At 43.1% G+C, this 26,446-nt stretch overlaps 1 protein-coding gene across 2 annotated transcripts; it reads left to right on the top strand.

Moving 5' to 3' along the window:
• Positions 1-4,139: 4,139 nt before the first annotated feature.
• On the top strand, positions 4,140-26,446 carry LOC141772203 (protein-glutamine gamma-glutamyltransferase 5-like). 2 transcript variants are annotated; one of them, XM_074642959.1, is made up of 15 exons: positions 4,140-4,237; positions 4,939-5,133; positions 6,319-6,555; positions 6,660-6,778; positions 6,876-7,004; positions 8,422-8,599; positions 10,221-10,353; positions 10,654-10,757; positions 11,893-12,159; positions 12,408-12,449; positions 13,317-13,355; positions 21,100-21,312; positions 21,401-21,561; positions 22,873-23,012; positions 25,583-26,446. In XM_074642959.1, exons 1-15 carry the CDS (start codon positions 4,201-4,203, stop codon positions 25,737-25,739), a joined length of 2,151 nt encoding a protein of 716 aa, XP_074499060.1. In that variant the 5' UTR covers positions 4,140-4,200; the 3' UTR covers positions 25,740-26,446. The 2 variants fall into 2 exon arrangements, with proteins under 2 accessions (XP_074499060.1, XP_074499061.1); XM_074642960.1 differs by lacking the exon at positions 12,408-12,449 and having other exon boundaries at positions 4,161-4,237; positions 11,893-12,150.

The following is a 26,446-nucleotide window of genomic DNA, read 5'->3' as shown; positions in this document are numbered from 1 at the left end:
AACGCTAAATCAATGTGAGCCCTGAGCTTGTTTCTCTGCAACGAGACGGTCCCATCTAGGGGTAATAGGAGACAGTGACACCCGAAGTGTGTTGCTTATGTCCAGTCTACTCCGTAATTTAGTTTTGGTTGCTGTCACTGCAGAAAACCCCGCTTCACACAGATAGGATGTCGGAAATGGCAACAGGGTTTTCAGTGCTGTTGTGGCGATCTCAGGGTATTCTGCCGAGACTTTAATCCAGAACACCGGCAGAGTTGTTGTCTCGAACACACTTTTAAGGCCGCCGTCATTTGCGATCTCCAGCAGCTGATCTTCTTCTTGCACAGACATGCTGGATTCTCCTGGTTTGTTGACAAATGGGTCGCGGATCCATTCCTTGGCAGTTCGTGGGTCTTTTGTGGTTGGGAAGTAGCGCTCGAACTCTTTTAAAAGCAAAGACAGGTGATCGTGCACCAGCTGGGAGAATGAAGGCTAGGGCTCAGTCTCACCCAAAATCCCCGCTAATGTTTGAAACATGTCCAATATGCCTCTGTTCACGCGCCGTCCCCACAAATCCAGTTTGGCTTTAAATGCAGCTACTTTATCTGCCAGCTTGAAGACTGTTGTCATTTTCCCCTGAAGTGACAGATTGAGCTCATTGAGCAGGTTGAATATGTCGCACAAGTAAGCCAGTTTTGCGACCCATTCCTCGTCACTGAAATGTGCTGCCAGCGGTGACTTCTTTTCTGACAGAAATCTCTGCAGCGGCTCTCGTAACTCAAACACTCTGGCCAGCGATTTCCCTCGGGATAACCATCTTATTTCTGTGTATAAGAGAAGGCGTCTGTGCTCCGCGTCCATCTCATCACAAAGCTGCTCAAACAGGCGCGAGTTAAGGGCGTGTGCTTTGATGTGGTTAATAACTTTAACAACATCATTCAATACGCTGGAAAGTTCTGGTGGCATTTTTCGGCTAGCCAGCATTTCCCTGTGAATGACACAATGCGTAGATTCACATTCAGGTGCAACCTCCTTAATCCGAGCAGTTAAACCAGACAGCCGTCCGGTCATGGCAGCAGCTCCGTCTGTGCATATGCCGACACAAAAGGACCATTTCAGTTTCCCTGACATATAATCATCCAGCGACTTGAATAGTTCTGTGGCTGTGGTTTTGGTTAGCAACGATAGTGCACATAACATATCCTCATGCACATCCTCCTGATAAAGATATCGCACATAAACAAGTAGTATTGCCTTGTTGTCAACATCTGTAGACTCGTCAACCTGGAGTGAGTACCACGGTGATGTATTAATCCTCTCCAACAATTGTGTCTCAATGTCTTCTGCTATTTCCTCAATGCGCCGAGTGACGGTGCTAGCCGACAGAGGCACCTGTGCTATCTTTTTAACCGCAGCCTCTCCTAGAAGTTCACGGCAAATGTCTTTAGTGGCGGGCAGAATCAATTCTTCACCAATAGTGAATGGCTTCTTAGCCTTAGCAATACGGTTAGCCACCAAGTATGATGCTCTCAGTGCACTCGCATTTGTTGATGTGGTGGCCCTCAGTAATTGCTTCTGTCCTTCTTGTTCCCGCTTTTTTCTTTCAAAATACTCCAAAGGCTTGTCTTTTAATGCAGGGTGCTTGGTCTCCAAGTGGCGAAGCAGTTTTGAAGGCTTCATTGCCTCATTAGAGAGCCGGTCGCCGCATAGTATGCAGAGCGGGCTTGGTGCGTGGGAGTCACCTGTCGCGATAAATCCATATTTTAAGTAGGACTCCTGGTATTGTCTGTTAAATGCAGCTTTCTTTTTCTTGGAAGTCGTTGGCCCTTCTTCTGTCTCTTCACTGGGCCTTTTCCCCTTCCCAAAGAAACTCTCCAAAGACGTCTGTTTTTTACTCATTTTGCTAGCTTGTGGGTTAAATTTTAGCGTTAACGTATCACTACGATGTAACGGAGAGAATCCGGTCATTTTTCAAAATAAAACATCATTCAGATTCAGATAATAAATAAAACGGAAATAATGTAAGTTATTTATTCTTTCTGTGCGGCCCGGTACCAAATGACCCACGGACCGGTACCGGTCCGCGGCCCGGGGGTTGGGGACCGCTGGTTTAGAGCATGCTGGCTCACTGAAATGGCGTGATACAGTAAATAGTGTGTGTGTGTGTGTGTGTGTGTGTGTGTGTGTGTGTTAGTCAGCCTGCTCTGATTGGCTAATGTGAATCAGCTGTCTAGCAGCAATCGAACGTTGCCGTGGTGATTGGCCACTGCTGCAGTGGGGCAGTTTATAATAGGAGTTAACCAGAGACGTACATGTCATAAAAGTACTTCTACGACAGAAACCGTGACTCCTATCGCTTAGATTGTTCATGAGACCAGTTAGGAGTCTCTGATGAACAAATGGTGCGACATTTGGGTCTGTAGTTTCAAAAATGTGACCTCGGCGGCAGTTTCGAAAAGTAGTAACTTTTTTCTCTGATCCAAAAAATTCTGTGAAATTTAATATGGGGCCCTATGGGAGCGAAGCCTGCAGTTGCTCTCACGTTCAGGCATGTGTTGCCAAATGTGTAAGTCCGACTGATTCCATAGCTACATGTTTGCGACCGGCACAAAAATACCTACGTTTTGATGTATTAATTGTGTATGAGGAGTGGACGTTGTGGGCTACAGAGCAATTTGTTTGGAAAATTTTCAAAAGATTTCAAAGCTTTCCCGCACTCTAGCGATGATGTCACACACTCTAGCCCTTAACGACCCACGCAATACACACCCATTATAAAATCTGAAACGGTCTGAAAATTTCACAAAACGTAAACTGCTATCAAAAAATTTCCATTTGGCCAAATAAAGTCCCAAGTCTCGTGACCCGTTTAAACTTTTAATCCCGTTTCTACGTTAAAGTATGGCGACTCTGTATGGCCCCAAAGAGGAGTGTTTATGAGCACTCTTCACGTCGATTTTCAATGCATTCCAATGGAGAAAAAAATCGCGCTTTCGCGCGATTTTCTCGGAAACCGCTGCGCGAATCTCTTAGCCAGGTCATAGCACACGATTCCCGATCATTCCGCACGTTTTGATGTACTTTTTGTACAGGTGTTGGCAACGCTGCCGGAGGAGTAGCGCGGCAAAGTTTAGGCAGAAGTCTGAATAATTATAAGCCCGACGAATAATAGACCAGTGTGCTTTGCACAAGGCTTTGCCTTGTGCTTCTAGGCACACTGGAATAAGCCCGACGAATAATAGACCAGTGTGCTTTGCACAAGGCTTAGCCTTGTGCTTCTAGGCACACTGGAATAAACAGTCTATTCTCTCTGAAATGTGATTTTTAGAGATGAAAGTCATTGGGTGTAAAATGTTGGTAAAATATGACCTCACACAGAGGTTGCAATTATTACAAGGCTGTTGCATTGGATTGATTTACTTTGTACAGGAGTTTCTATTTTTCCAGTCACTCAGTGTATTTTTGGGCATATCATAGAGCTTGTTTTGGCTATTAAGTCCTTATGCATTCAAATCTCGTTCTGTTGAGTTTTGGTGGGTAAAAATAGTAAAATGTTGTATTTCCGGTCCAAGTCCTTAATCCGTGGTATTGATTTTCTCATCTGACTCTGCAAAGAAAGCAAATTTTCGTATTTCCCAAAATGTCAAACTAATATTTGAAATACAATTTGAAAACACTCCACAGTTTTAAACAGTTTTTCTTGTTTCTTTTCTTCAGATTACTACCTCTTAAGTGAGAAATCACACACACATTTACCTATGTGCTTTTCATGATTTATTTGTGTAAAAAATTGGTTTAAAACGCTATTGTAACCAACTATAAATGTAGTTTTCCATTTTACTGGTGAGACCACCAGTGTTGCATTTTATATATATGGTTAGAGTCCACCCTTCACTTGCTGGTGCTCTCCAGTTCACAGCGGTTTAGTAATTGTTAAAAAGATTGTCACTGGAGTTTGGCTTGCAGCTGTGGACCATTCCTGGATATCTCATGTATCGATTCCTCTATATAGATGCTTTTCTACAGTTACGCATGCACAGAGACTCATACGCATGCTGTATCATGTCTCAGTTTGTTTTGGACCGGAGCCACAGCGGAGAGAAAAAAAGCATTTCCGGTGGATGGCCACTACAAAAGAGGTAGAGAGTGAGATTCTTATCAGTGTGAAGGTGGAGCCTGCTTGTCATTCCTTCAGGCAATTGTCATTCTTGCTGTCAGACCATGGACTTCAGGCAACAGACTACACACTACAACTCGGGTGAGTTCACTCCGCAAATCATGCTTTGAGTTACTTTCACATTAAATGAAGTTTAGTTTGATGTAATTTCTTGAGATAGATAAGACTCAAGTCATTTGATTTCTGGCTTGGCAAGACACTTTCTAACCATCGTATTAACCTATCTCAGATCAAATGAATCATATGCAAGTATTATTTCAACATAAATCAAATGAGTGACTTAATATGATTACCTTTTTATCAGGATACTGCTTTGTTGTGTAAATAGCATGGCTGCAAATTACAGTATGTGACCGGATGTGAGGATGGTCTGGCACAAAGGTGTGTGATAGAGAGGCTATAGTGATGGGAATTCCGACTCTTTTTAGTGAGCCAGATCATTTGGCTCAGCTCACCAAGAAGAGCCGGCTCTTTAGAGCCGACTCGTTCGCGATCGACACATCACTAAGAGACGCAGTATAGTTTTTCAACACGTGAACAATATGAAAAGAAAAAAAACTCATCAGAGTTAATAATTGTTTAGTCCAGTATTTTTCAAAAGACCATGAAACGACTGGCATCATTGAACTCTATCTCCAAAACTGCCTTCTTCCCTTCTTCTTTTATTTCAGCTCCTGCTCCACTTCTGTAGTGTTAGTGATAGATCATTGTCTTGTATCCTGTGTTTTACCTACACTCTTTAGATGAATGTGGTTTTTATAATAGGTCTTCTCTTTTTCCAGGCACTGACGATAGCCAGTGCCGACTGAAGTTTGTCAACTTTGAGGCTCATGAAAACCACCGTTCCCATGAGACACAGGGGCTCAGCGAAAAGCACCTGGTGGTGCGACGAGGGAAACCTTTCAGACTGACTCTGATGTTTTGCGGCCGGTCGTGGAATCCTCGCACAGAGAACTTGATCCTGGAGATTTGGATAGGTATCAAAGATAAGATTAAGTTTCCTCTATTTATGGCAAGAGTGTGCAATTTATGGAAGAAAAAATAACACAGTCCTATGCTTACAAATGAAAAGTTGTATTCATAAGCAATGAAAAGCACTTTTTCCAGAGTGTTTTAGATGAAACAGGCGGACACACTGAACTAAGAGTGTTTACCGCTGGGACCAGCAGCAGCCCTCGTCCCATATCATGTTGCTTTTTCATACGTCAGCAGACTAATTCGCCTAATCTTCGCAGGTCTTTAGACCGCAGTCGAAACGCAGAAAACAGTGGGCTGAAGGAACCTTTTAGTCCCTGGAAAAGTATTTCATCAAGCCCGCAGTCTCTGTAATGTCTGTGATGCGCCGTTTGCTAACATTAGCCAACACCAGCAAACCGTAAGCTGCTGGGCATACCAGACCAAGTAAGCTCTCTAGCAGCAAAACTCCTGAGTGTATTGAATTGAGCAATTGTCTTTTAATTGCATATAAATTCAACTTTTCATTTTAACTAGGGAAATTATGTAATTTCTTCATTCAAACGTTACATAGTCTCACTTTAATGCGGCAGTAGGCAGAATGTTTTTGGCATCATTGGGCAAAAAATCCATAACCACCTTTCAGCATATTGTAATTCAAGTCCTGCACCTCCTCATGGCTCTGTTTTCAGGCTTTAGAAAATCTAGCCCATGACGGGAGACTTATCACAGGTCATTTCAGAGAGAGAGAGCGTTCCTATTGGCTGTTCATTCAACGGAGGCAGCCGTCAGTCACTCCCAAAGTGCATTTCCTCAACTGATCTCAACATGTCTCACAAACTTTCTCATTTTACAGATAAACAGTACACTACAAGATGTTTCTGACAACATCATATTTGATCAGCGCTGCCTAGTTTTGACCGTTTGATCGGAGTTCACGAGTGATTGACAGCTGCAAAGAGAGGCAAGGCTCCAGCTCGGCCCTGATTGGTTGTTTTCCTCAGGTCTGTGAAATCTTGCAGATGCCATTAGGAGCATCGGAGGACACCAGAGGCACATGATTTTTTCAAAATACCTGTCTCACACACTACTTTCAGGATATAGTGACTGTTTTATAAAAATAACTTCTTTCTTTTTTTAATCACATTTGCTCCAACCTGCCTACTGCTGCTTAATGTAAGCTGCGAGTGTTTTCCTTCACCATACAGGTGGTCTGTCAAAGAGGATCCCAGTCCAGTTTTCTGACGAGCGATCCGACCCCCAATGCTGGTCAGCCAAAACCTACCCAGGCGACAGGCGTTCTCAGTCAGTCACCATCCACGTCTGCTCCCCTGTTCAATCCTCTGTGGCTCAGTATCGTCTTCTGGTCCACATAGAGACCACACGGTACAGAAGGAGCTATACAGTGGGGACATTTGTGCTGCTCTGCAACCCTTGGCTGAAAGGTGGGTGCATGTAGTAATACTCCTTCCTGTTATGGTCTGCATGGTCTTTTTTTTCTGTTGCCTTGTTATATAAGTCATTCCACACCACTGCTATTGCCTTTCAGATGACCCAGTGTACATGCCACGGGATGCCCAAATACAAGAATATATCAAGAGTGATTACGGGTTGGTGTACATGGGTACCCATCTAAACATTAATGAGCGGCCCTGGTCCTTTGGTCAGGTATGTGACGCTCAGCTATCATGAATGGATCTTGTATAATCACATTATTTGCAGGTAAGAATTCAGCAAAGCTATGTTTGTTTTTCCATGTGTGCAGTATGAGCCTGGGGTCCTAGAGGCATGTCTGGCACTCCTGCAGGTCAGCCCACAGCACCTCAGGGACAAAGACACAGACTACGTTCGACGAGCAGACCCGGTCTACCTCAGCAGGGTGATCTGCGCTATGGTGAGAAGACAACACTCACAAATACTGTTATGTGCGATAAATATGTAAAAACATGCACGTGCATTCCCTCTCCTGCCAAATTCTTTACTAATAAACTCGGAAAAAAAAGTTTGGAAATTTGTGTTTGGTCGAATATTTCTCTGTTGGTACAATGCTAATGGTCATTGTATTTTACATCGTGGGAAAGCCTGTTTATTTACCTTCACAATGATGTCCAACTTGTAAGGATCATGCATTTGTGGGATGAGCAGCACAGCTGATTATGTGGGTAGCGCCCAAGAAAAATTGCCAAAATTCTCTGCCGATGCTAAACAGTGTATTCTCCTGTTGGTATTGACTCTTGTTTTGAGTTGTTTGGTGGAATTGATGATTGAACTCTGTAACAAGGAACAAACGAGACATATTTTACACTTTATTCATTTAATACACCGTCAGGAGCCTCAGTAGCGGGTAGAAGATCCATACGCAGCCACAACAGCCTGGCACCTCCTCCTCATGCTGGTCACCAACCTGGTCACACGTTGCTGTGGGATGGCATTCCATTCCTCAACCAGGATGCAACTTGGTTTAGCGAAACACCAGTTTCAACTTGCCTCACGAGCCTTATCCAGATTAGAAAAACTTGTCATGCCGATGCGTGGAGCAGACACCAAATGATCACCTTAGTAGGCGCAGCACCCAGCAGGCCCCTGGCACATCAGGCACCTGATTGGCAGAGCCTGAAACTCAAAACAAGCGTCAATACAAACAGGAAAATACACTGTTTATGTTGGCAGAGAATTTTGGCAAATTTTACTTTTACCACGCCCGTGCGATAGGGCAAGTTGAAGCTGGTGTTTCGCAAAACCAAGTTGCATCCTGGTTGAGGAATGGAACGCCATCCCACAGCAACGTGTGACCAGGTTGGTGACCAGCATGAGGAGGAGGTGCCAGGCTGTTGTGGCTGCATATGTATCTTCCACCGCTACTGAGGCTCCTGACGGTGTATTAAATGAATAAAGTATAAAATATGTCTTGTTTGTTCCTTGTTACTGATAGAGAGTTCAATCATCCAATCCACCAAACAGCTCACAACAAGAGTCAATTCCAACAGGAGAATACACTGTTTACCATTGGCAGAGAATTTTGGTAAATTTTACTTGGGCGCTACCCACATAATCAGCTGTGTTACTCATCCCACAAATGCCTGATACTTACAAGTTGGACATCATTGTGAAGGTAAATAAACAGCCTTTCCAACGATGTAAAATACAATGCCAATTAGCATTGTAACAACAGAGAAATAATCGACCGAACACAAGTTTCCAAACTTTTTTTTTCGAGTTTATTATCAATAACATGACTGGAATTTATTGAAGAACTCTCTCTCAGTGAAGAAAGAAAGAAAGGTCAGTAATGTGTCTCTACCCTGTCCAAGGTGAACTCTAATGATGACCTGGGTGTGTTGGAGGGGAAGTGGCAGGGCAGCTACGAAGGTGGTGTCAATCCTACAGAGTGGAGCGGCAGCGCTGACATCCTGCACCGCTGGGTCTCGTCCAATTGCAGCCCCGTGCGCTATGGACAGTGCTGGGTCTTTGCATCTGTCCTCTGCACAGGTACGTAGAATAATTAGGACACAAGAGTGTATTTATGTAAAGTGGAGTTTTTCTTCTGCGGGAAGTCAAAAATGTTTCTGCTAATCTGACAGATGGAAACATGTATATCTATAAAATGTATTTCAGACCACATCCTGTAATTTCCCTGCAGGAATGATGAGCTAAATTAACACGGACCACAGTGAATATTTTATTCCCCACCTCCTTGTGTAATGTTAATCCTATCCAAATCAAATCTTACTTGTTATGCAATATGTCTGATTATGATTGCTGTCTTCTATGGGATACATAATGTTTTTTTTAGCAAGATCTTAGTAAGGAATTTAAAGTAACAGTGAATGATTTCTTTTCCTCCCTTTCCTATATCTGCGACAAAGAGGTGATAGTGTTCCCGACCCATGCATCGCTGGCTTACTTGATGGACTTTGAGTGTGAACATATCAGATTAATTCAATATGCTTGGTCTAATAAATAGCCTAATCATTTTGTTTATAATATAACTTCAGGTGCGTCCCCTTTGCGAAAGCTTCGTCGGCTACAGTTCTATTTTCGGAAATCATATGAATATGGGCAGGTGCTCACTGGTCGGCTTTGTGTCTGTTATCATTTAAGCATCAAATATTTAGGTTAAAGATTCTCTATACAATATTCAGAACATTAATATAGCAGCAAACAACTATTTGCTATGTAAAGATAAAGAGGAGTAATGTCTACCTGAGTAGAGAATGAAGTCGCTATCCCTCTGTGTGTGTTGTAATCCAAGCTTCTATCTGCTTTGTTGACATATCTCGGCCTCCTGCACATGCTTTTAGTGCATGATCGTGCATGTGAGCGTGCCCCTCTGGCTAGCTGACGGCCGCTGCTCTGCACTGCTCACTGCTCACTGCTCACTGCTCACTGCTCACTGCTCACTGCTCACTGCTCACTGCTCTTATACGGCGCTTACAGCTGATAACGCCGTCCCGACTGACGGCAGCATTGCGGAAGCGTAGCTCTGTCAGCACAGTTGCTGTAGTTTTCACTGTTAGCGCTGTTACCACCGTTGGCTACGAGCCTCCAGCTCTGCTGTCGCCATGTTGAGAGACGTGTGCAGGCAATAGAAAGGCTCCCAATCTCGCATTTAGCACGGGAGCAGGTTAGGTGTTCAGCATACGTTTCCATGGCGATCTAGCCCGATAAGAAATGAACCCCCGTCATAGGAAGTTACCTCGCAAACCCCAAGTCCTGCTTCGTAGTACAGGTCTCAGGTAGAGTCCACTTAGTGTACTGTGGCCGATTTAGTTAATCTAGAGATAACATGCAGATTTTTTTCCCCATCTACCAATCGATTGGTTGAAGAGTAGGTAGAATTTTCTTTGGTACACTACATAAAGCCCTACTTAAACTCTGTATCTTCATGGCCAGATACCATTAGGGGTAAGAGAGAAAATATGTTTTTTAATTTATTTTTTTTCTCTTGTATTTTGGTTGAACTGACCTTTAAAATATCATCACTACTTAATTTGATTTTTTTTAAATATTTTTACTAAACAAGCTTAATATTTCAGGCCTAAATTTGTCAATATAGATGATTTCAAAATCCTGGTTCGTCTAGTGTTTAAGACTGACTTCTTTTTTCCAGTGATGAGAGTGCTGGGGATTCCCTCCAGGGTGGTGACAGTCTTTAACGCAGCCCATGACGGTGATGGCAACCTGAAGATTCACGAATTTTACACGAGCACAGGGGAAAAGCTCAAACATAAGGACAGCATTTGGTTGGTGTCTTTTGCTCTCAAACCACGACCAAGATAACAGTTGTTTTCTTACTTGTCTACTGTAGCTAACAGGATAATTTGACAATTAAAACTGAATTTTTCAGGAGAAACTATATAGATTTTTTTTTTTTTTAAATAAGCCTACATTTCTCTCAGTCAATGTCAACACGTTAGTCGCCTTAGTGCGTTTTCATGTGATCATGTCCGTGCATGCATGTCCATGTTTATTGGTGTATGCATACTCAATTTGTTGAGAGTGTGTATATGTTTGTGCATCCATACCTGTGTGTCCTCTTGCAGGAACTTCCATGTGTGGGTGGAGTGCTGGATGAGGAGACCAGACCTCGGTGCAGGGTTTGATGGCTGGCAGGTAGTGGACCCGACCCCCCAGGAGAAGAGTGCAGGTGGGTCCCTGCTCCAAGAGGGTTTCAACAGCTGTCATTTGGATATCAATTTTACAATTTAAAGCAGCAGTAGGCAGATTGGAGCAAATATGATTTAAAAAAAAGTTATTTTTATAAAACGTTCACTATATCCTGGCAGTAGTGCATGAGACAGGTAATCTGAAAAAAATCATGTTCCTCTGTGTCCTCCGTTGTCCTCCGGTGCTCCTGGTGGCATCTGCACAGACGGGAGGAAAACAACCAATCAGAGCCGGGCTTGAGCCTTGCCGTCTCTGAGCAGCTGTCAATCACTCGCAAACTCCAATCAAACGGTGAAACTAGGCAGCGCTGATCAAATATGAATCAATATTCTGTTACTGTAATGCCTATTTCTCACATAAAATGTTTTCAGAAACATCTTGCAGTGTACTGTTTAGCTGTAAAATGAGAAAGTTTGTTAGCCGGCAGCCATGTTGAGATCAGTTGAGGAAATACCAAGCACCGCCCACCAGCCGGAGCAAACTTTTTCATTTTACAGCTAAACAGCACACTACAAGATGTTTCTGTAAACATTTTACGTGAGAAATAGGCATTACAGTAACAGAATATTGAATAATAGTTGATCAGCGCTGCCTAGTTAGACCTTTTGATTGGATTTGATTGGAGTTTGGGAGTGATTGACAGCTGCCTCCGTTGAATGAACAGCCAATAGGAACGCTCTCTCTCTCTGAAATGACCTGTGATTGGCCAAAGTCTCCCGTCATGGGATAGATTATTTAAAGCCTGAAAACAGAGCCATGAGGAGGTGCAGAAGTCTAGTTTTCTCTCAGAACACTTGAATTACAATATGCTGAAAGGTTATTAAGACATTTTTGCCCAATGATGCCAAAAACATTCTGCCTACTGCTGCTTTAACATTTTCAAATTTGGACAGAAATCTTGAACACCTACCTTGCTAAACATACCTGATCAAAACTGAATGGGACATAAATCCCATTATCCATTATTTTCTGTGACATTTACTCAAGGAGGAGGCTCTAATGTCACATTCAGTTCTTTCTTGAGTAAATGTCACAGAAAATAATGGATAATGTGATTTATTATTTGTGAATGATAACCAATTAGTATGTAACAATTAACACCTCTTTCTCTGCAGGGATATACTGCTGTGGCCCTTGCCCAGTAGTTGCCATCCAGCGACGTTGCCTCCGCGCCCCTTATGACACGTCGTTCATCTACGCCTCCGTAGACGCTGACGTCATACGGCTGATTGTGCGTGACGGTCGGGTGGTGGACAGGAAGGAGGACACTAAGTCGGTGGGACAGCTGATCTACACCAAGAGCATCGGCTCAGACGCGCCAGAGAATCTGACTCAGACTTATAAGGGCAAGAACAGTAAGACCAGATACAGTTGTGGAATGAGTTAGCACGATGCAAATACAGACAGTGGAAGTAGGTTGTTTTCTATCTTTGTTCTCCGTATGTGTGATGAAGTTTTTCTCCCCATTTTCTTTTTCTTTTCAGAGGGGCAACCAGCAGTATACCGCAGTTCCTATTGCGCAGGTCAGTGGTTGTGATAAGGCATCTTCACCCTCCACCCTGTGGAGAACACCCATTTTTGTTCTCCTCGTGTAATACATTTTTCCTCCCCATTTTCTGTCCATTTTCAGGGACACAACGATCAGCCGCCACGCCAATGTGCATGTCATCTGGTCAGTGGCTGTGTAACAAAACATCCTCTCCCTCCTTTCCACATGCAAACATACACATGTTTACTTAAATTCCTTAAAGGACCAGTGTGTAACATCTGGCGGCATCTAGCAGTGAGGTTGCAGATCGCGGGTGCCAAGCGCTAGAGCTGTTGTAAGAGTAGCATAGATCATTTGGAGCATAGCAGATCCAGTGTGTAGAGTGTGTGTGTATGTGGGAAGTGAGTGCACTTGGGAGAGAGTGGTGGTGAACGTGTGTGATGTGAGTGAAGTTAGCTTTGAGAATATCAAGTGAATGTAGGGTGGAAGTTGCAGTTTGTGCATAAATAAATGCTGCAGCTCCACAAGACCAACAGAGGTTTTCTGTGTCTTGTTTACCGGCGGCTGAGTTATCAACTACGGTCCAAGTTTGTCCATTCTCGGCTACTGTAGAAATATGGCAGCCGGCTCCGTGAAGAGAGGACGTGCCCCCTATAAACATACATAAATAAATAATAAATATACATGTAGCTATAAACGGCTCATTCTAGGTAACGAAAACACAACAATTCTTTGTTTCAGGTAATTATACACTAAAGAAAACATACTTAATAATATATTCTATTTCTGCCAATAGATCCCCCTAATTGTTACACACTGCTCCTTTAAAATGGAAGTTATTTTGTAACTTAAAGGTTGAGTTTTTGACCTCTAGTAGCCTTATGGAGCCATTTTTATACAAGCGGTTCCCGTTGTGTTTGACGAGTGGATGCGCACAAGTACACAATAAACAATGCCAATGGATTCACACCATTTTCGTTGCTTCTTGTTGAGGGCATAAATCTGATACCATTGCTTTTTAATGACAAAATCTCTCTCAATTTACCACAGTGTCAAGGATGCGGAGCGCTTCAATGGTAGGAGAGGAAGGTAAGCTTCCATACTACTCATAAGGGCTGATCACACCGAGATGCGTTGCTACAGCTTCAAAAATGCCTTGGCAAAGAGCGTCGTGCAAAACAGCGTGGTGCGCCTGTAGAACCGATGTGTGCGCAAACGCTGCGATCAAATGTGATTAATGGGAAAAATGTGGTGTCTCTCTCTCTCTCTTTCTCTTTATGTAGACAGTAGCCTACGTGAAACTATCACGACATGAGATATGAATTCCCTCTTCCCTCTCACACATGTAGCTCTCTCACTGTCAAACAGTGAAGCTAAGCTAGCCCCACCACATCTACCGGCATCAAAACAGGAAGGAAGTGGTAAAGTAGTACAGCGCGCTTCTTGCTTGATTTGATTGGCTGTCTGGGCCAAGTGTGACACTGACGAACGGCGTGACTCTGCGCCTGGCGCTGAAAAGTTGAGAATATTTTAACTTTCATGTGCGTCTAAAAAAACGCTAGAAAAACGCGACACGCTGCGCCAGAGAGGAGCTCACGGCTGGCACGCCGTACCATAGGAAAACTAGAATGGTACGATTGCCGCCCCGGCCCCCTCTCCGTTCAGCTTGCGCCATCATCCACGTGTATTTTTGTTAATGTTGAGATCAGCTGTACGCAGTGCAGCAGCGTGAAACACCTCATTCAAACTGGACAGGAACAAAGTGAAACTCACCTAAACCGTCGTCGTTACTCTTTCCAACAATCACCAAGTGTGCTTTGGTCGAAACTTAACTGTAATTTCACCGAGTTTTATGTGAAAAAACGTTAAATCTACAGTCGTCGTCCCCCCTCCCTCCACCCCCTGCTCTCTCTCTGTCCCTCTCTCTGCAGGCAGAAGGAAAGAGGCAGGGTGACGGGTCATGAAGGCGTCATCAGTTACACTGCGCATGTCTTAAAGCCTGTGGCGTTAATGCACAGGCTGAGCGGAGTTATTAAAAAAAATTCACGAAGCTGGATCATGATCCGGGTCGCCACCAAAATCTAATGGATTGTTCATTGTGCCACGCCCCATCCCTCAAATCCATCGCAGACTTTTGGAGTAATCCTCCAAACGGACAAACCTACAAACCAAAAAACCAACGCCGGTGAAAACATAACCTCCTTCATAGGCCTTCGGCCTTGGCGGAGGTAACAATGGCAATGCATTTTTGCTGGCGACGTGCCCCATACTGTCACTAAACAAACTATTTTGCCTTAATTTTCAGAGTGTGTATTTGAAACTGAAATCCACTAATGGTACATGTCCACAACCTCCGTCCTTTCCACGCTTCCCATTCATTGTCTATGTAAGCAGCCGTGCAATGCATTCTGGTAGCGTGGCGGCGCGATTCGAGAGACGAGGCGTCACGTTGGCCGCTCCTCATTTGCATAAAGTTGAGGTATAGGCTATACTTTATGCAAATCTGGGGCGTCCAGTGTGACTCGCCGCCTCTGGAAACTCCCTAGAAACTTTTAAACTAACCGTTTTCCATCTGAAATAAAGACAGATTCAGCAACTGCATGGCTTATTGCTCACATAAAATGTTCTCAGAAACACATTTCGGTGAATTATTTACAAGTTTCCAAACGAGCTGCCATGTTGGTTCCGGTTTGAAAGCATGGGAGCAGCAGCCCACGAGTGAAAGTGTTCGTCCAATCAGGTGTCTAGTTGCAGCCCATCAAGTGTCCAATGTTGGGAATGCTGCGATAAAGAAAACGCCCCTGTCATAATCAGAGGTTCAATTTAAAAAAAATTAATACCGGTATGCTAATAAGATAAATACAGACAGTAGAAGTAGGTTGTTTTCTATCTTTGTTTTCCGTATGTGTGATGAAGTTTTTCTCCCCATTTTCTTTTCCTTTTCAGAGGAGAAACCAGCAGTATACGGATACGGCAGTTCCAATTGCGCAGGTCAGTGGTTGTGATAAGGCATCTTCACCCTCCACCCTGTGGAGAACACCCATTTTTGTTCTCCTTGTGTAATACATTTTTCCTCCCCATTTTCTGTCCATTTTCAGGGACACAACGATCAGCCGCCACGCCAATGTGCATGTTATCTGGTCAGTGGCTGTGTAACAAAACATCCTCTCCCTCCTTTCCACATGCAAACATACACATGTTTACTTAAATTCCTTAAAGGACCAGTGTGTAACATCTGGCGGCATCTAGCAGTGAGGTTGCAGATCGCGGGTGCCAAGCGCTAGAGCTGTTGTAAGAGTAGCATAGATCATTTGGAGCATAGCAGATCCAGTGTGTAGAGTGTGTGTGTATGTGGGAAGTGAGTGCACTTGGGAGAGAGTGGTGGTGAACGTGTGTGATGTGAGTGAAGTTAGCTTTGAGAATATCAAGTGAATGTAGGGTGGAAGTTGCAGTTTGTGCATAAATAAATGCTGCAGCTCCACAAGACCAACAGAGGTTTTCTGTGTCTTGTTTACCGGCGGCTGAGTTATCAACTACGGTCCAAGTTTGTCCATTCTCGGCTACTGTAGAAATATGGCAGCCGGCTCCGTGAAGAGAGGACGTGCCCCCTATAAACATACATAAATAAATAATAAATATACATGTAGCTATAAACGGCTCATTCTAGGTAACGAAAACACAACAATTCTTTGTTTCAGGTAATTATACACTAAAGAAAACATACTTAATAATATATTCCATTTCTGCCAATAGATCCCCCTAATTGTTACACACTGCTCCTTTAAAATGGAAGTTATTTTGTAACTTAAAGGTTGAGTTTTTGACCTCTAGTAGCCTTATGGAGCCATTTTTATACAAGCGGTTCCCGTTGTGTTTGACGAGTGGATGCGCACAAGTACACAATACACAATGCCAATGGATTCACACTATATTCTTTGCTTCTTGTTGAGGGCATAAATCTGATACCATTGCTTTTTAATGACAAAATCTCTCTCAATTTACCACAGCGTTGGGCGCTTCATTGGTAGGAGAGGAAGGTAAGCTTCCATACTACTCATAAGGGCTGATCACACCGAGATGCGTTGCTACAGCTTCAAAAATGCCTTGGCAAAGAGCGTCGTGCAAAACAGCGTGGTGCGCCTGTAGAACCGTTGTGTGCGCAAACGCTGCGATCAAATGTGATTTATGGGAAAAATGTGGTGTCTCTCTCTCTCTCTCTTTCTCTCTATGTAGACAGTAGCCTACGTGAAACTATCACGACATGAGATATGAATTCCCTCTTCCCTCTCACACATGTAGCTCTCTCACTGTCAAACAGTGAAGCTAAGCTAGCCCCACCACATCTACCGGCATCAAAACAGGAAGGAAGTGGTAAAGTAGTACAGCGCGCTTCTTGCTTGATTTGATTGGCTGTCTGGGCCAAGTGTGACACTGACGAACGACGTGACTCTGCGCCTGGCGCTGAAAAGTTGAGAATATTTTAACTTTCATGTGCGTCTAAAAAAACACTAGAAAAACGCGACACGCTGCGCCAGAGAGGAGCTCACGGCTGGCACGCCGTACCATAGGAAAACTAGAATGGTACGATTGCCGCCCCGGCCCCCTCTCCGTTCAGCTTGCGCCATCATCCACGTGTATTTTTGTTAATGTTGAGATCAGCTGTACGCAGTGCAGCAGCGTGAAACACCTCATTCAAACTGGACAGGAACAAAGTGAAACTCACCTAAACCGTCGTCGTTACTCTTTCCAACAATCACCAAGTGTGCTTTGGTCGAAACTTAACTGTAATTTCACCGAGTTTTATGTGAAAAAACGTTAAATCTACAGTCGTCGTCCCCCCTCCCTCCACCCCCTGCTCTCTCTCTGTCCCTCTCTCTGCAGGCAGAAGGAAAGAGGCAGGGTGACGGGTCATGAACGCGTCATCAGTTACACTGCGCATGTCTTAAAGCCTGTGGCGTTAATGCACAGGCTGAGCGGAGTTATTAAAAAAAATTCACGAAGCTGGATCATGATCCGGGTCGCCACCAAAATCTAATGGATTGTTCATTGTGCCACGCCCCATCCCTCAAATCCATCGCAGACTTTTGGAGTAATCCTCCAAACGGACAAACCTACAAACCAAGAAACCAACGCCGGTGAAAACATAACCTCCTTCATAGGCCTTAGGCCTTGGCGGAGGTAACAATGGCAATGCATTTTTGCTGGCGACGTGCCCCATACTGTCACTAAACAAACTATTTTGCCTTAATTTTCAGAGTGTGTATTTGAAACTGAAATCCACTAATGGTACATGTCCACAACCTCCGTCCTTTCCACGCTTCCCATTCATTGTCTATGTAAGCAGCCGTGCAATGCATTCTGGTAGCGTGGCGGCGCGATTCGAGAGACGAGGCGTCACGTTGGCCGCTCCTCATTTGCATAAAGTTGAGGTATAGGCTATACTTTATGCAAATCTGGGGCGTCCAGTGTGACTCGCCGCCTCTGGAAACTCCCTAGAAACTTTTAAACTAACCGTTTTCCATCTGAAATAAAGACAGATTCAGCAACGGCATGGCTTATTGCTCACATAAAATGTTCTCAGAAACACATTTCGGTGAATTATTTACAAGTTTCCAAACGAGCTGCCATGTTGGTTCCGGTTTGAAAGTATGGGAGCAGCAGCCCACGAGTTAAAGTGTTCGTCCAATCAGGTGTCTAGTTGCAGCCCATCAAGTGTCCAATGTTGGGAATGCTGCGATAAAGAAAACGCCCCTGTCATAATCAGAGGTTCAATTTAAAAAAAATTAATACCGGTATGCTAATAAGATAAATACAGACAGTAGAAGTAGGTTGTTTTCTATCTTTGTTTTCCGTATGTGTGATGAAGTTTTTCTCCCCATTTTCTTTTCCTTTTCAGATGGGCAACCAGCAGTATACCGCAATTCCAATTGCGCAGGTCAGTGGTTGTGATAAGGCATCTTCACCCTCCACCCTGTGGAGAACACCCATTTTTGTTCTCCTCGTGTAATACATTTTTCCTCCCCATTTTCTGTCCATTTTCAGGGACACAACGATCAGCCGCCACGCCAATGTGCATGTCATCTGGTCAGTGGCTGTGTAACAAAACATCCTCTCCCTCCTTTCCACATGCAAACATACACATGTTTACTTAAATTCCTTAAAGGACCAGTGTGTAACATCTGGCGGCATCTAGCAGTGAGGTTGCAGATCGCGGGTGCCAAGCGCTAGAGCTGTTGTAAGAGTAGCATAGATCATTTGGAGCATAGCAGATCCAGTGTGTAGAGTGTGTGTGTATGTGGGAAGTGAGTGCACTTGGGAGAGAGTGGTGGTGAACGTGTGTGATGTGAGTGAAGTTAGCTTTGAGAATATCAAGTGAATGTAGGGTGGAAGTTGCAGTTTGTGCATAAATAAATGCTGCAGCTCCACAAGACCAACAGAGGTTTTCTGTGTCTTGTTTACCGGCGGCTGAGTTATCAACTACGGTCCAAGTTTGTCCATTCTCGGCTACTGTAGAAATATGGCAGCCGGCTCCGTGAAGAGAGGACGTGCCCCCTATAAACATACATAAATAAATAATAAATATACATGTAGCTATAAACGGCTCATTCTAGGTAACGAAAACACAACAATTCTTTGTTTCAGGTAATTATACACTAAAGAAAACATACTTAATAATATATTCCATTTCTGCCAATAGATCCCCCTAATTGTTACACACTGCTCCTTTAAAATGGAAGTTATTTTGTAACTTAAAGGTTGAGTTTTTGACCTCTAGTAGCCTTATGGAGCAATTTTTATACAAGCGGTTCCCGTTGTGTTTGACGAGTGGATGCGCACAAGTACACAATACACAATGCCAATGGATTCACACTATGTTCTTTGCTTCTTGTTGAGGGCATAAATCTGATACCATTGCTTTTTAATGACAAAATCTCTCTCAATTTACCACAGCGTTGGGCGCTTCATTGGTAGGAGAGGAAGGTAAGCTTCCATACTACTCATAAGGGCTGATCACACCGAGATGCGTTGCTACAGCTTCAAAAATGCCTTGGCAAAGAGCGTCGTGCAAAACAGCGTGGTGCGCCTGTAGAACCGATGTGTGCGCAAACGCTGCGATCAAATGTGATTAATGGGAAAAATGTGGTGTCTCTCTCTCTCTCTTTCTCTTTATGTAGACAGTAGCCTACGTGAAACTATCACGACATGAGATATGAATTCCCTCTTCCCTCTCACACATGTAGCTCTCTCACTGTCAAACAGTGAAGCTAAGCTAGCCCCACCACATCTACCGGCATCAAAACAGGAAGGAAGTGGTAAAGTAGTACAGCGCGCTTCTTGCTTGATTTGATTGGCTGTCTGGGCCAAGTGTGACACTGACGAACGGCGTGACTCTGCGCCTGGCGCTGAAAAGTTGAGAATATTTTAACTTTCATGTGCGTCTAAAAAAACGCTAGAAAAACGCGACACGCTGCGCCAGAGAGGAGCTCACGGCTGGCACGCCGTACCATAGGAAAACTAGAATGGTACGATTGCCGCCCCGGCCCCCTCTCCGTTCAGCTTGCGCCATCATCCACGTGTATTTTTGTTAATGTTGAGATCAGCTGTACGCAGTGCAGCAGCGTGAAACACCTCATTCAAACTGGACAGGAACAAAGTGAAACTCACCTAAACCGTCGTCGTTACTCTTTCCAACAATCACCAAGTGTGCTTTGGTCGAAACTTAACTGTAATTTCACCGAGTTTTATGTGAAAAAACGCAAAATCTACAGTCGTCGTCCCCCCTCCCTCCACCCCCTGCTCTCTCTCTGTCCCTCTCTCTGCAGGCAGAAGGAAAGAGGCAGGGTGACGGGTCATGAACGCGTCATCAGTTACACTGCGCATGTCTTAAAGCCTGTGGCGTTAATGCACAGGCTGAGCGGAGTTATTAAAAAAAATTCACGAAGCTGGATCATGATCCGGGTCGCCACCAAAATCTAATGGATTGTTCATTGTGCCACGCCCCATCCCTCAAATCCATCGCAGACTTTTGGATCCTCCAAACGGACAAACCTACAAACCAAAAAACCAACGCCGGTGAAAACATAACCTCCTTCATAGGCCTTAGGCCTTGGCGGAGGTAACAATGGCAATGCATTTTTGCTGGCGACGTGCCCCATACTGTCACTAAACAAACTATTTTGCCTTAATTTTCAGAGTGTGTATTTGAAATTGAAATCCACTAATGGTACATGTCCACAACCTCCGTCCTTTCCACGCTTCCCATTCATTGTCTATGTAAGCAGCCGTGCAATGCATTCTGGTAGCGTGGCGGCGCGATTCGAGAGACGAGGCATCACGTTGGCCGCTCCTCATTTGCATAAAGTTGAGGTATAGGCTATACTTTATGCAAATCTGGGGCGTCCAGTGTGACTCGCCGCCTCTGGAAACTCCCTAGAAACTTTTAAACTAACCGTTTTCCATCTGAAATAAAGACAGATTCAGCAACGGCATGGCTTATTGCTCACATAAAATGTTCTCAGAAACACATTTCGGTGAATTATTTACAAGTTTCCAAACAAGCTGGCATGTTGGTTCCGGTTTGAAAGCATGGGAGCAGCAGCCCACGAGTGAAAGCGTTCGTCCAATCAGGTGTCTTGTTGCAGCCCATCAAGCGTCCAATGTTGGGAATGCTGTGATAAAGAAAACGCCCCTGTCATAATCAGAGGTTCAATTTAAAAAAAATGAATACCGGTATGCTAATAAGTAGTAATATGTTTAGTTTATGTTTGGTTTATGTTTAGTTTATCCGGTGGCTATTTGAAACAATGTACACATCTCTCCCCTTCATCTCCAGGAGAGAGTTCACCCGGTTTGGAGGTGTCCTTAATCATAGATAGGGTGCCAATACTGGGTGAGAGCATCGTCATGAGTGTGACGGTCACAAACCAGTCAAGCAGCCCCAGGGTCCTGATGGAACACCTCAACGCTCAGCTGAAGGGGTACAGCAGCAACCCGGAGGAGAGCTTCTGGAAAACACACAAAGAAGTGCGCATAGAGCCGGGCGAAGGTGAAGAGTTGTGTGCAGTCTCACAAAAGAAGCGAGGGATTATTTTGCTTTGTTTCTCTCATGTTCACGTCCTTTACGTTCCCTGCAGATCTGACGCTCCACCACACCATCCTTCACTCGGAGTATGAGTCGGTCCTGGCCAGTGATGCCATTGTGAACGTGGCAGTGGTGATAAAGGACGTGATGACCAAAGAAAGATTCCTGGACACGCAGGAGATCAACATAAGCTCACCACAGATAACCATAGAGGTACAGCAGAATCCTGCCTCACAACTCTTTAGCTCACAAATAAATGATGTTGTGTTCCTTTCTTTTCCTTCTTTGTCGTTGTTCGCTCTGATCTTCTGTCTCCTGTCAGCTGTACATGACAAGATGAAGTTATTTAAATGAAGAGCAAAGACAGACATTCAGATCAGAAGAGTATTCAGCATCAATCACCCCTCTCTAGAGTTTGGTGACCCAAATCTCAGAACTTTATATGATGTTTATATGACATCATATAAGATGCACAGAATTTGCCACATACAACAGTATTTAATCAGATTACTTCTCCTGTCACACTCGTTCTTCCAGTCTAAGAGGTCACAATAACCATTGTACTGTAAAAATGCTATGTACTCGCGCTTGTAACGAAGGTTACGATATCGTAATCCTAGTTCTATAAGCACCGGCGGAGCCCTTGACTGGACTCTATGGGTACTACTCTCCTCCAACCACAGTCACGCGTTCGCCCAACGAGATTTGCATACGTGCCTACCGAAAATGTACGTCCCACAGTATACAAGGCGGTCTCCAGTGCTCTTCAGCGAGCGGCGCAGGAGTGGCATGGCCCCCTTGGTAGAGGGCTCGGCCTGTGCTTATAGAACTAATGACCCACATCGGTGGTGCTTATAGCGCCCGATAATGCCTATTTAATGGCCTGATAACAGTCGAATCGGGTGCCAACATTTAACAGTTTTTGTTTCAGTGGCTTTTTGAAAGAAAATCTACTTTTGATCGGTCTGATGATGGTGGGGAGCAAATTCCAGGCAGAAGAAGCTCCATAGATTTCATTAGTTTGTGGACATGGCACAACCAGATCCCCTATGTATTATACCGTAATACATTATTATACAATATACTATTTTTTTGCAAATTGACAAATGACATTTTGCATGAATATCAGAAGACAACATTTTAATTTAGCCCCGACATTTAGCCATGATAATTGTTTATGAATCTTACACACATTTACATGGAATGAAGAATTCAACACTTATCTGATTGCTCTGTTCAGTGCAGTCTGAGCGTAGAGCGCAGCCCCAACTAGTCATCCAAAACAATAGGTTTTCTATCTGCTGGAAACAATGCAAAAACAAGAACGCCAGATGACCTCAGAAAATCTAGTCCGTGCTGATTTAAAACCATCACGTACCATACTTACTGTACATACATTTAAATGTTTATTCTACCGATGACCACTAAGCACAGTGTGGACTAAAGTGTTAGTGTTGACCACCAGAGCTCATTATCAAGTGAATAGATGATTTTGTTGTCATGTAACTGTGGCTTTTTCCCCAGATTGAAGGAGGGGACAGCATCCAGATGAAGAAGGAGCACACAGTCCAGGTGTCCTTCACCAACACATTTACCAAAACCCTGAATGGAGCTCTGCTGACTGTAGAGGGATCGGGCTTGTTACAGTGCAAACACGAAGCCAAGTGAGTCTGTTTACAGTTGGACCTCAAGAAATAAGTCATCATTCTTATGCGATACTTGTGGTTGTTTCCTGCATGGCTCCATAAGACAAAAAAATATACATTGTGGAAGGGTCACATTACAGCGGTGTTGCACACGTCTTTCCTTTCCTTTATGTTTGAGTCTGGAGGAAAAGATGGTTTGTGGTGTTAGTGTCTGAGGAATGCTGTCTGGGAATGCTGTCAGGTATGTTCTGGCAGTAGCAGCAGAAGCCAGGAACATAATGTTGTTCCATCTGAATGCAGCCGTGCAGCTCTGTGGGTCTAGTAAGGCACCATCACCCTCAAGGGTTAAATTCATTGTTGTGCAAGTTCACACTTAACAAAGTTCAGTTCACGTAGATTAAAAAAAGAACAGTTCACGTCCATTTCTTCAGTTTTTTTCTGTTAAACCTGAGCTCATCACTATGACACTTTACCATTATACTGTCACTTTACCTCTATATACTTTACCTACTGTTTTACAAACTGTTTACGTCTCTGTAGGCTATATATTAGTTGAAGCGATAATAACAAGTTAATGCAAATTTGTTTCAACTCTACTGCTTCCGTTAACGCATTCACGCAACTTGCGATTTTTAGGTTGTAGTGGACTGCAGTGGCCATTTTTAATGGGATCCCTTGACCTCTGACCTGAAGTTATGTGAATGAAAATGGGTTCTATGGGTACACACGAGTCTCCCCTTTACAGACATGCCCACTTTATGATAATCACATGTAGTTTTGGGCAAGTCATAGTCAAGTCAGCACACTGACACACTGACAGCTGTTGTTGCCTGTTGGGCTGCAGTTTGCCATGTTATGATTTGAGCATATTTTGTATGCTAAATGCAGTACCTGTGAGGGTTTCTGGATAATATTTGTCATTGTTTTGTGTTGTTAATTGATTTCCAATAATAAATATATACATACATTTGCATAAAGCAGCATATTTGCCCACTCCCATGTTGATAAGAGTATTAAATACTTGACAAATCTCCCTTTAAGGTACATTTTGAACATATGAAAATGTGCGAATAATTTGCGATTAATCGTGATTAAATGTTTTAATCGACTGACAGCCAGCCATATATATATAAATATATATAGATGATACTCCTAAATCATAATGTATGACATTGTATGACACCTAAAGAAAGACTACATTCTGGCTGATATTTAACTTTAACAGCTTCTTCTGTGAACTAAGTTAGATAAACTAAAGAAAGATGTGTAACGTTACTGTTTGACATCCCGAAACACCGCCAGTCGGCACGTCCACGCAATTTCATTAAGTCAGAGTTCTACTTTGTGAAACATGATGAATTTATCAGATGAACTGAGTAAACAGCGAAAAATCTGTTTGATAAGTAAATTTACATTTGAAATGACTGACGAGGTGAATAAAGTCTTCAACTGCTTCCTAGTTTCGTTGACATATTGTTAAATTTAACGGGGCCATGCTTACTGATACACATCTACTCCTTCTGAAAGATAGTTTAGGATTTCTAATGACTCAAACAAAAACAAAAAAATCTAAACCAAAAAAGTAAAATGTGCTCTAAAAACATGTTTTAACATTTTTAGCTCCATGTAAAGTCACTAAATGTGATGTTTCCCAGATAAAGCTTGTTTACACATTTCTGTAACTGCTGATTTATTAAATGGGAGTTCTACTAAGTGAAACATGGAGCCAAATTTAGCAGAAGAACTCTGTAATAAATCAAACACAAAAATAACTTCTTATTAAACCTAGCGAGGGTTGAGAGACATGCATTTTGTGCCAGACAAGAATCACCTCATGGTCAAAGACTCGAAAACACTCTGATATCATTAACGTGTTTTGCAATGTAGCATCAACACATTTTTCATTATATCCAACTTTCTTTATTCCATGTTTGCATTTTGCTGTTTATTTCCTCCTTTGTGGCATTAAAACTTAAACTCCCGTTTCCTTCCTCTACCTCTTTTATGGCTTTAACTGGACAAACTTTGTCAATGAAAGTTTTAAATCTTCCTGGTTTGATCTTATTTCAGTCCCCTAGAGCCGTTGGTGGCTTTTTATTGGCGCAATGAAGCAAGAGTTTCACCCCAGAGAGGAATAAACTCACTAATTAGAGAAAAGATTCAGCAGAAACATCGACTTACTGTACTGTAAGAGGTAATAAATCACCAGGCAAAATACCGGAGATATAAAACTTCTTTGGCATTTGCTTTTTTTTGGCTTGAGAAAGGGCAGAACGTTTGTTCTGGGAGCCAGAAAATTCCCTGTACCTGGCAAAGGATTCATAGAATAATTGATAGTATTAATCAACACTCATCTCCCACACACACACACACACACACACACACACACACACAGATATATTCTGATTGTTTGTGCTGTCAAACATTTTGCCAATTGCCCCTTTTATTCATTGTCCAATATTATTACCGACTCTTGTGCAAGACAAAGGACCTCCAAACTGTTTCAGGGCTGCACTGGAAATATTCTGTGTGGGTCTTTGTGAGAGCTGAAATGTGGAAAGATTAAGTTTGTCTTGTCTTTCTCCCAGACTGGTTCTCCTGCAGCCAGGCGAGAAGATAGAGAAGACGGTGTCCATCGTGGCCACTTCACCTGGCACTAAAGTGCTGATGGCCACTTTCTCACACAGCAAAAGCCCCGGCGTCCTTTCCAGGAGCTTCCACAAAGTCTCAGTCGTGACTGCATGACACTGAAGACTCCATCCTCCCAAAAGCTTCAACAACAAGAAATTAATTTCTTTGCACTGAGACATGCAAGATGTACGCTTTTTTTTATTCTTTCAATATTGTGTATATATATATATATATATACATATATATATATATATATATATATTTTTATTTATTTTTTAAATACGTGTTTGTTATTTTTGAGAGCATAGCAGCGATACCTACCTCCCTGTGCGTTTTAGGATTGATTTTAAGATTTTATAATTAACATTTAAATCATTAAATGGGCAAGCTCCGACCTCTCTGATCAAGCTCCGGACACTCAGATCCACTGACCAGTTGCTTCTGACTGTCCAGAGGTCTAGAGGTTGAAGCTCAGGAGTGACCAAGCCTTTGCAGTTGCAGCTCCAAAGCTCTGGAACGCTCTTCCTCCGCATGTTGGGCTGTTTTCCCCACTGCCTGTTTTTAAAATCAAACCTCAAAACACACTTTTATTCCTTGGCTTTTGGCTCGGCATGAGAGTTGACTATTTTAATCCTTTTTCCTTTCCTATTGGTCTTAACGCTTTTATTATTTTAATATCCTGTTGGTTTTAAGTTGGTCTTAGTGTTTTATTGTGTTGTTTTTAAGTTTTTTATGTATAATTGTACAGCACTTTGGTCAGCTTTTGTTGTTTTTAAATGTGCTTTATGAATAAAATTGGATTGGATACAAAGGAAAAAAAA

This window comes from Sebastes fasciatus, chromosome 8 (genome assembly GCF_043250625.1).
Source record: "Sebastes fasciatus isolate fSebFas1 chromosome 8, fSebFas1.pri, whole genome shotgun sequence".
NCBI lineage: Eukaryota > Metazoa > Chordata > Actinopteri > Perciformes > Sebastidae > Sebastes > Sebastes fasciatus.
The sequence above is the reverse complement of the archived record's forward strand: the minus strand, read 5'-3'. Positions and strand labels throughout refer to the sequence as shown.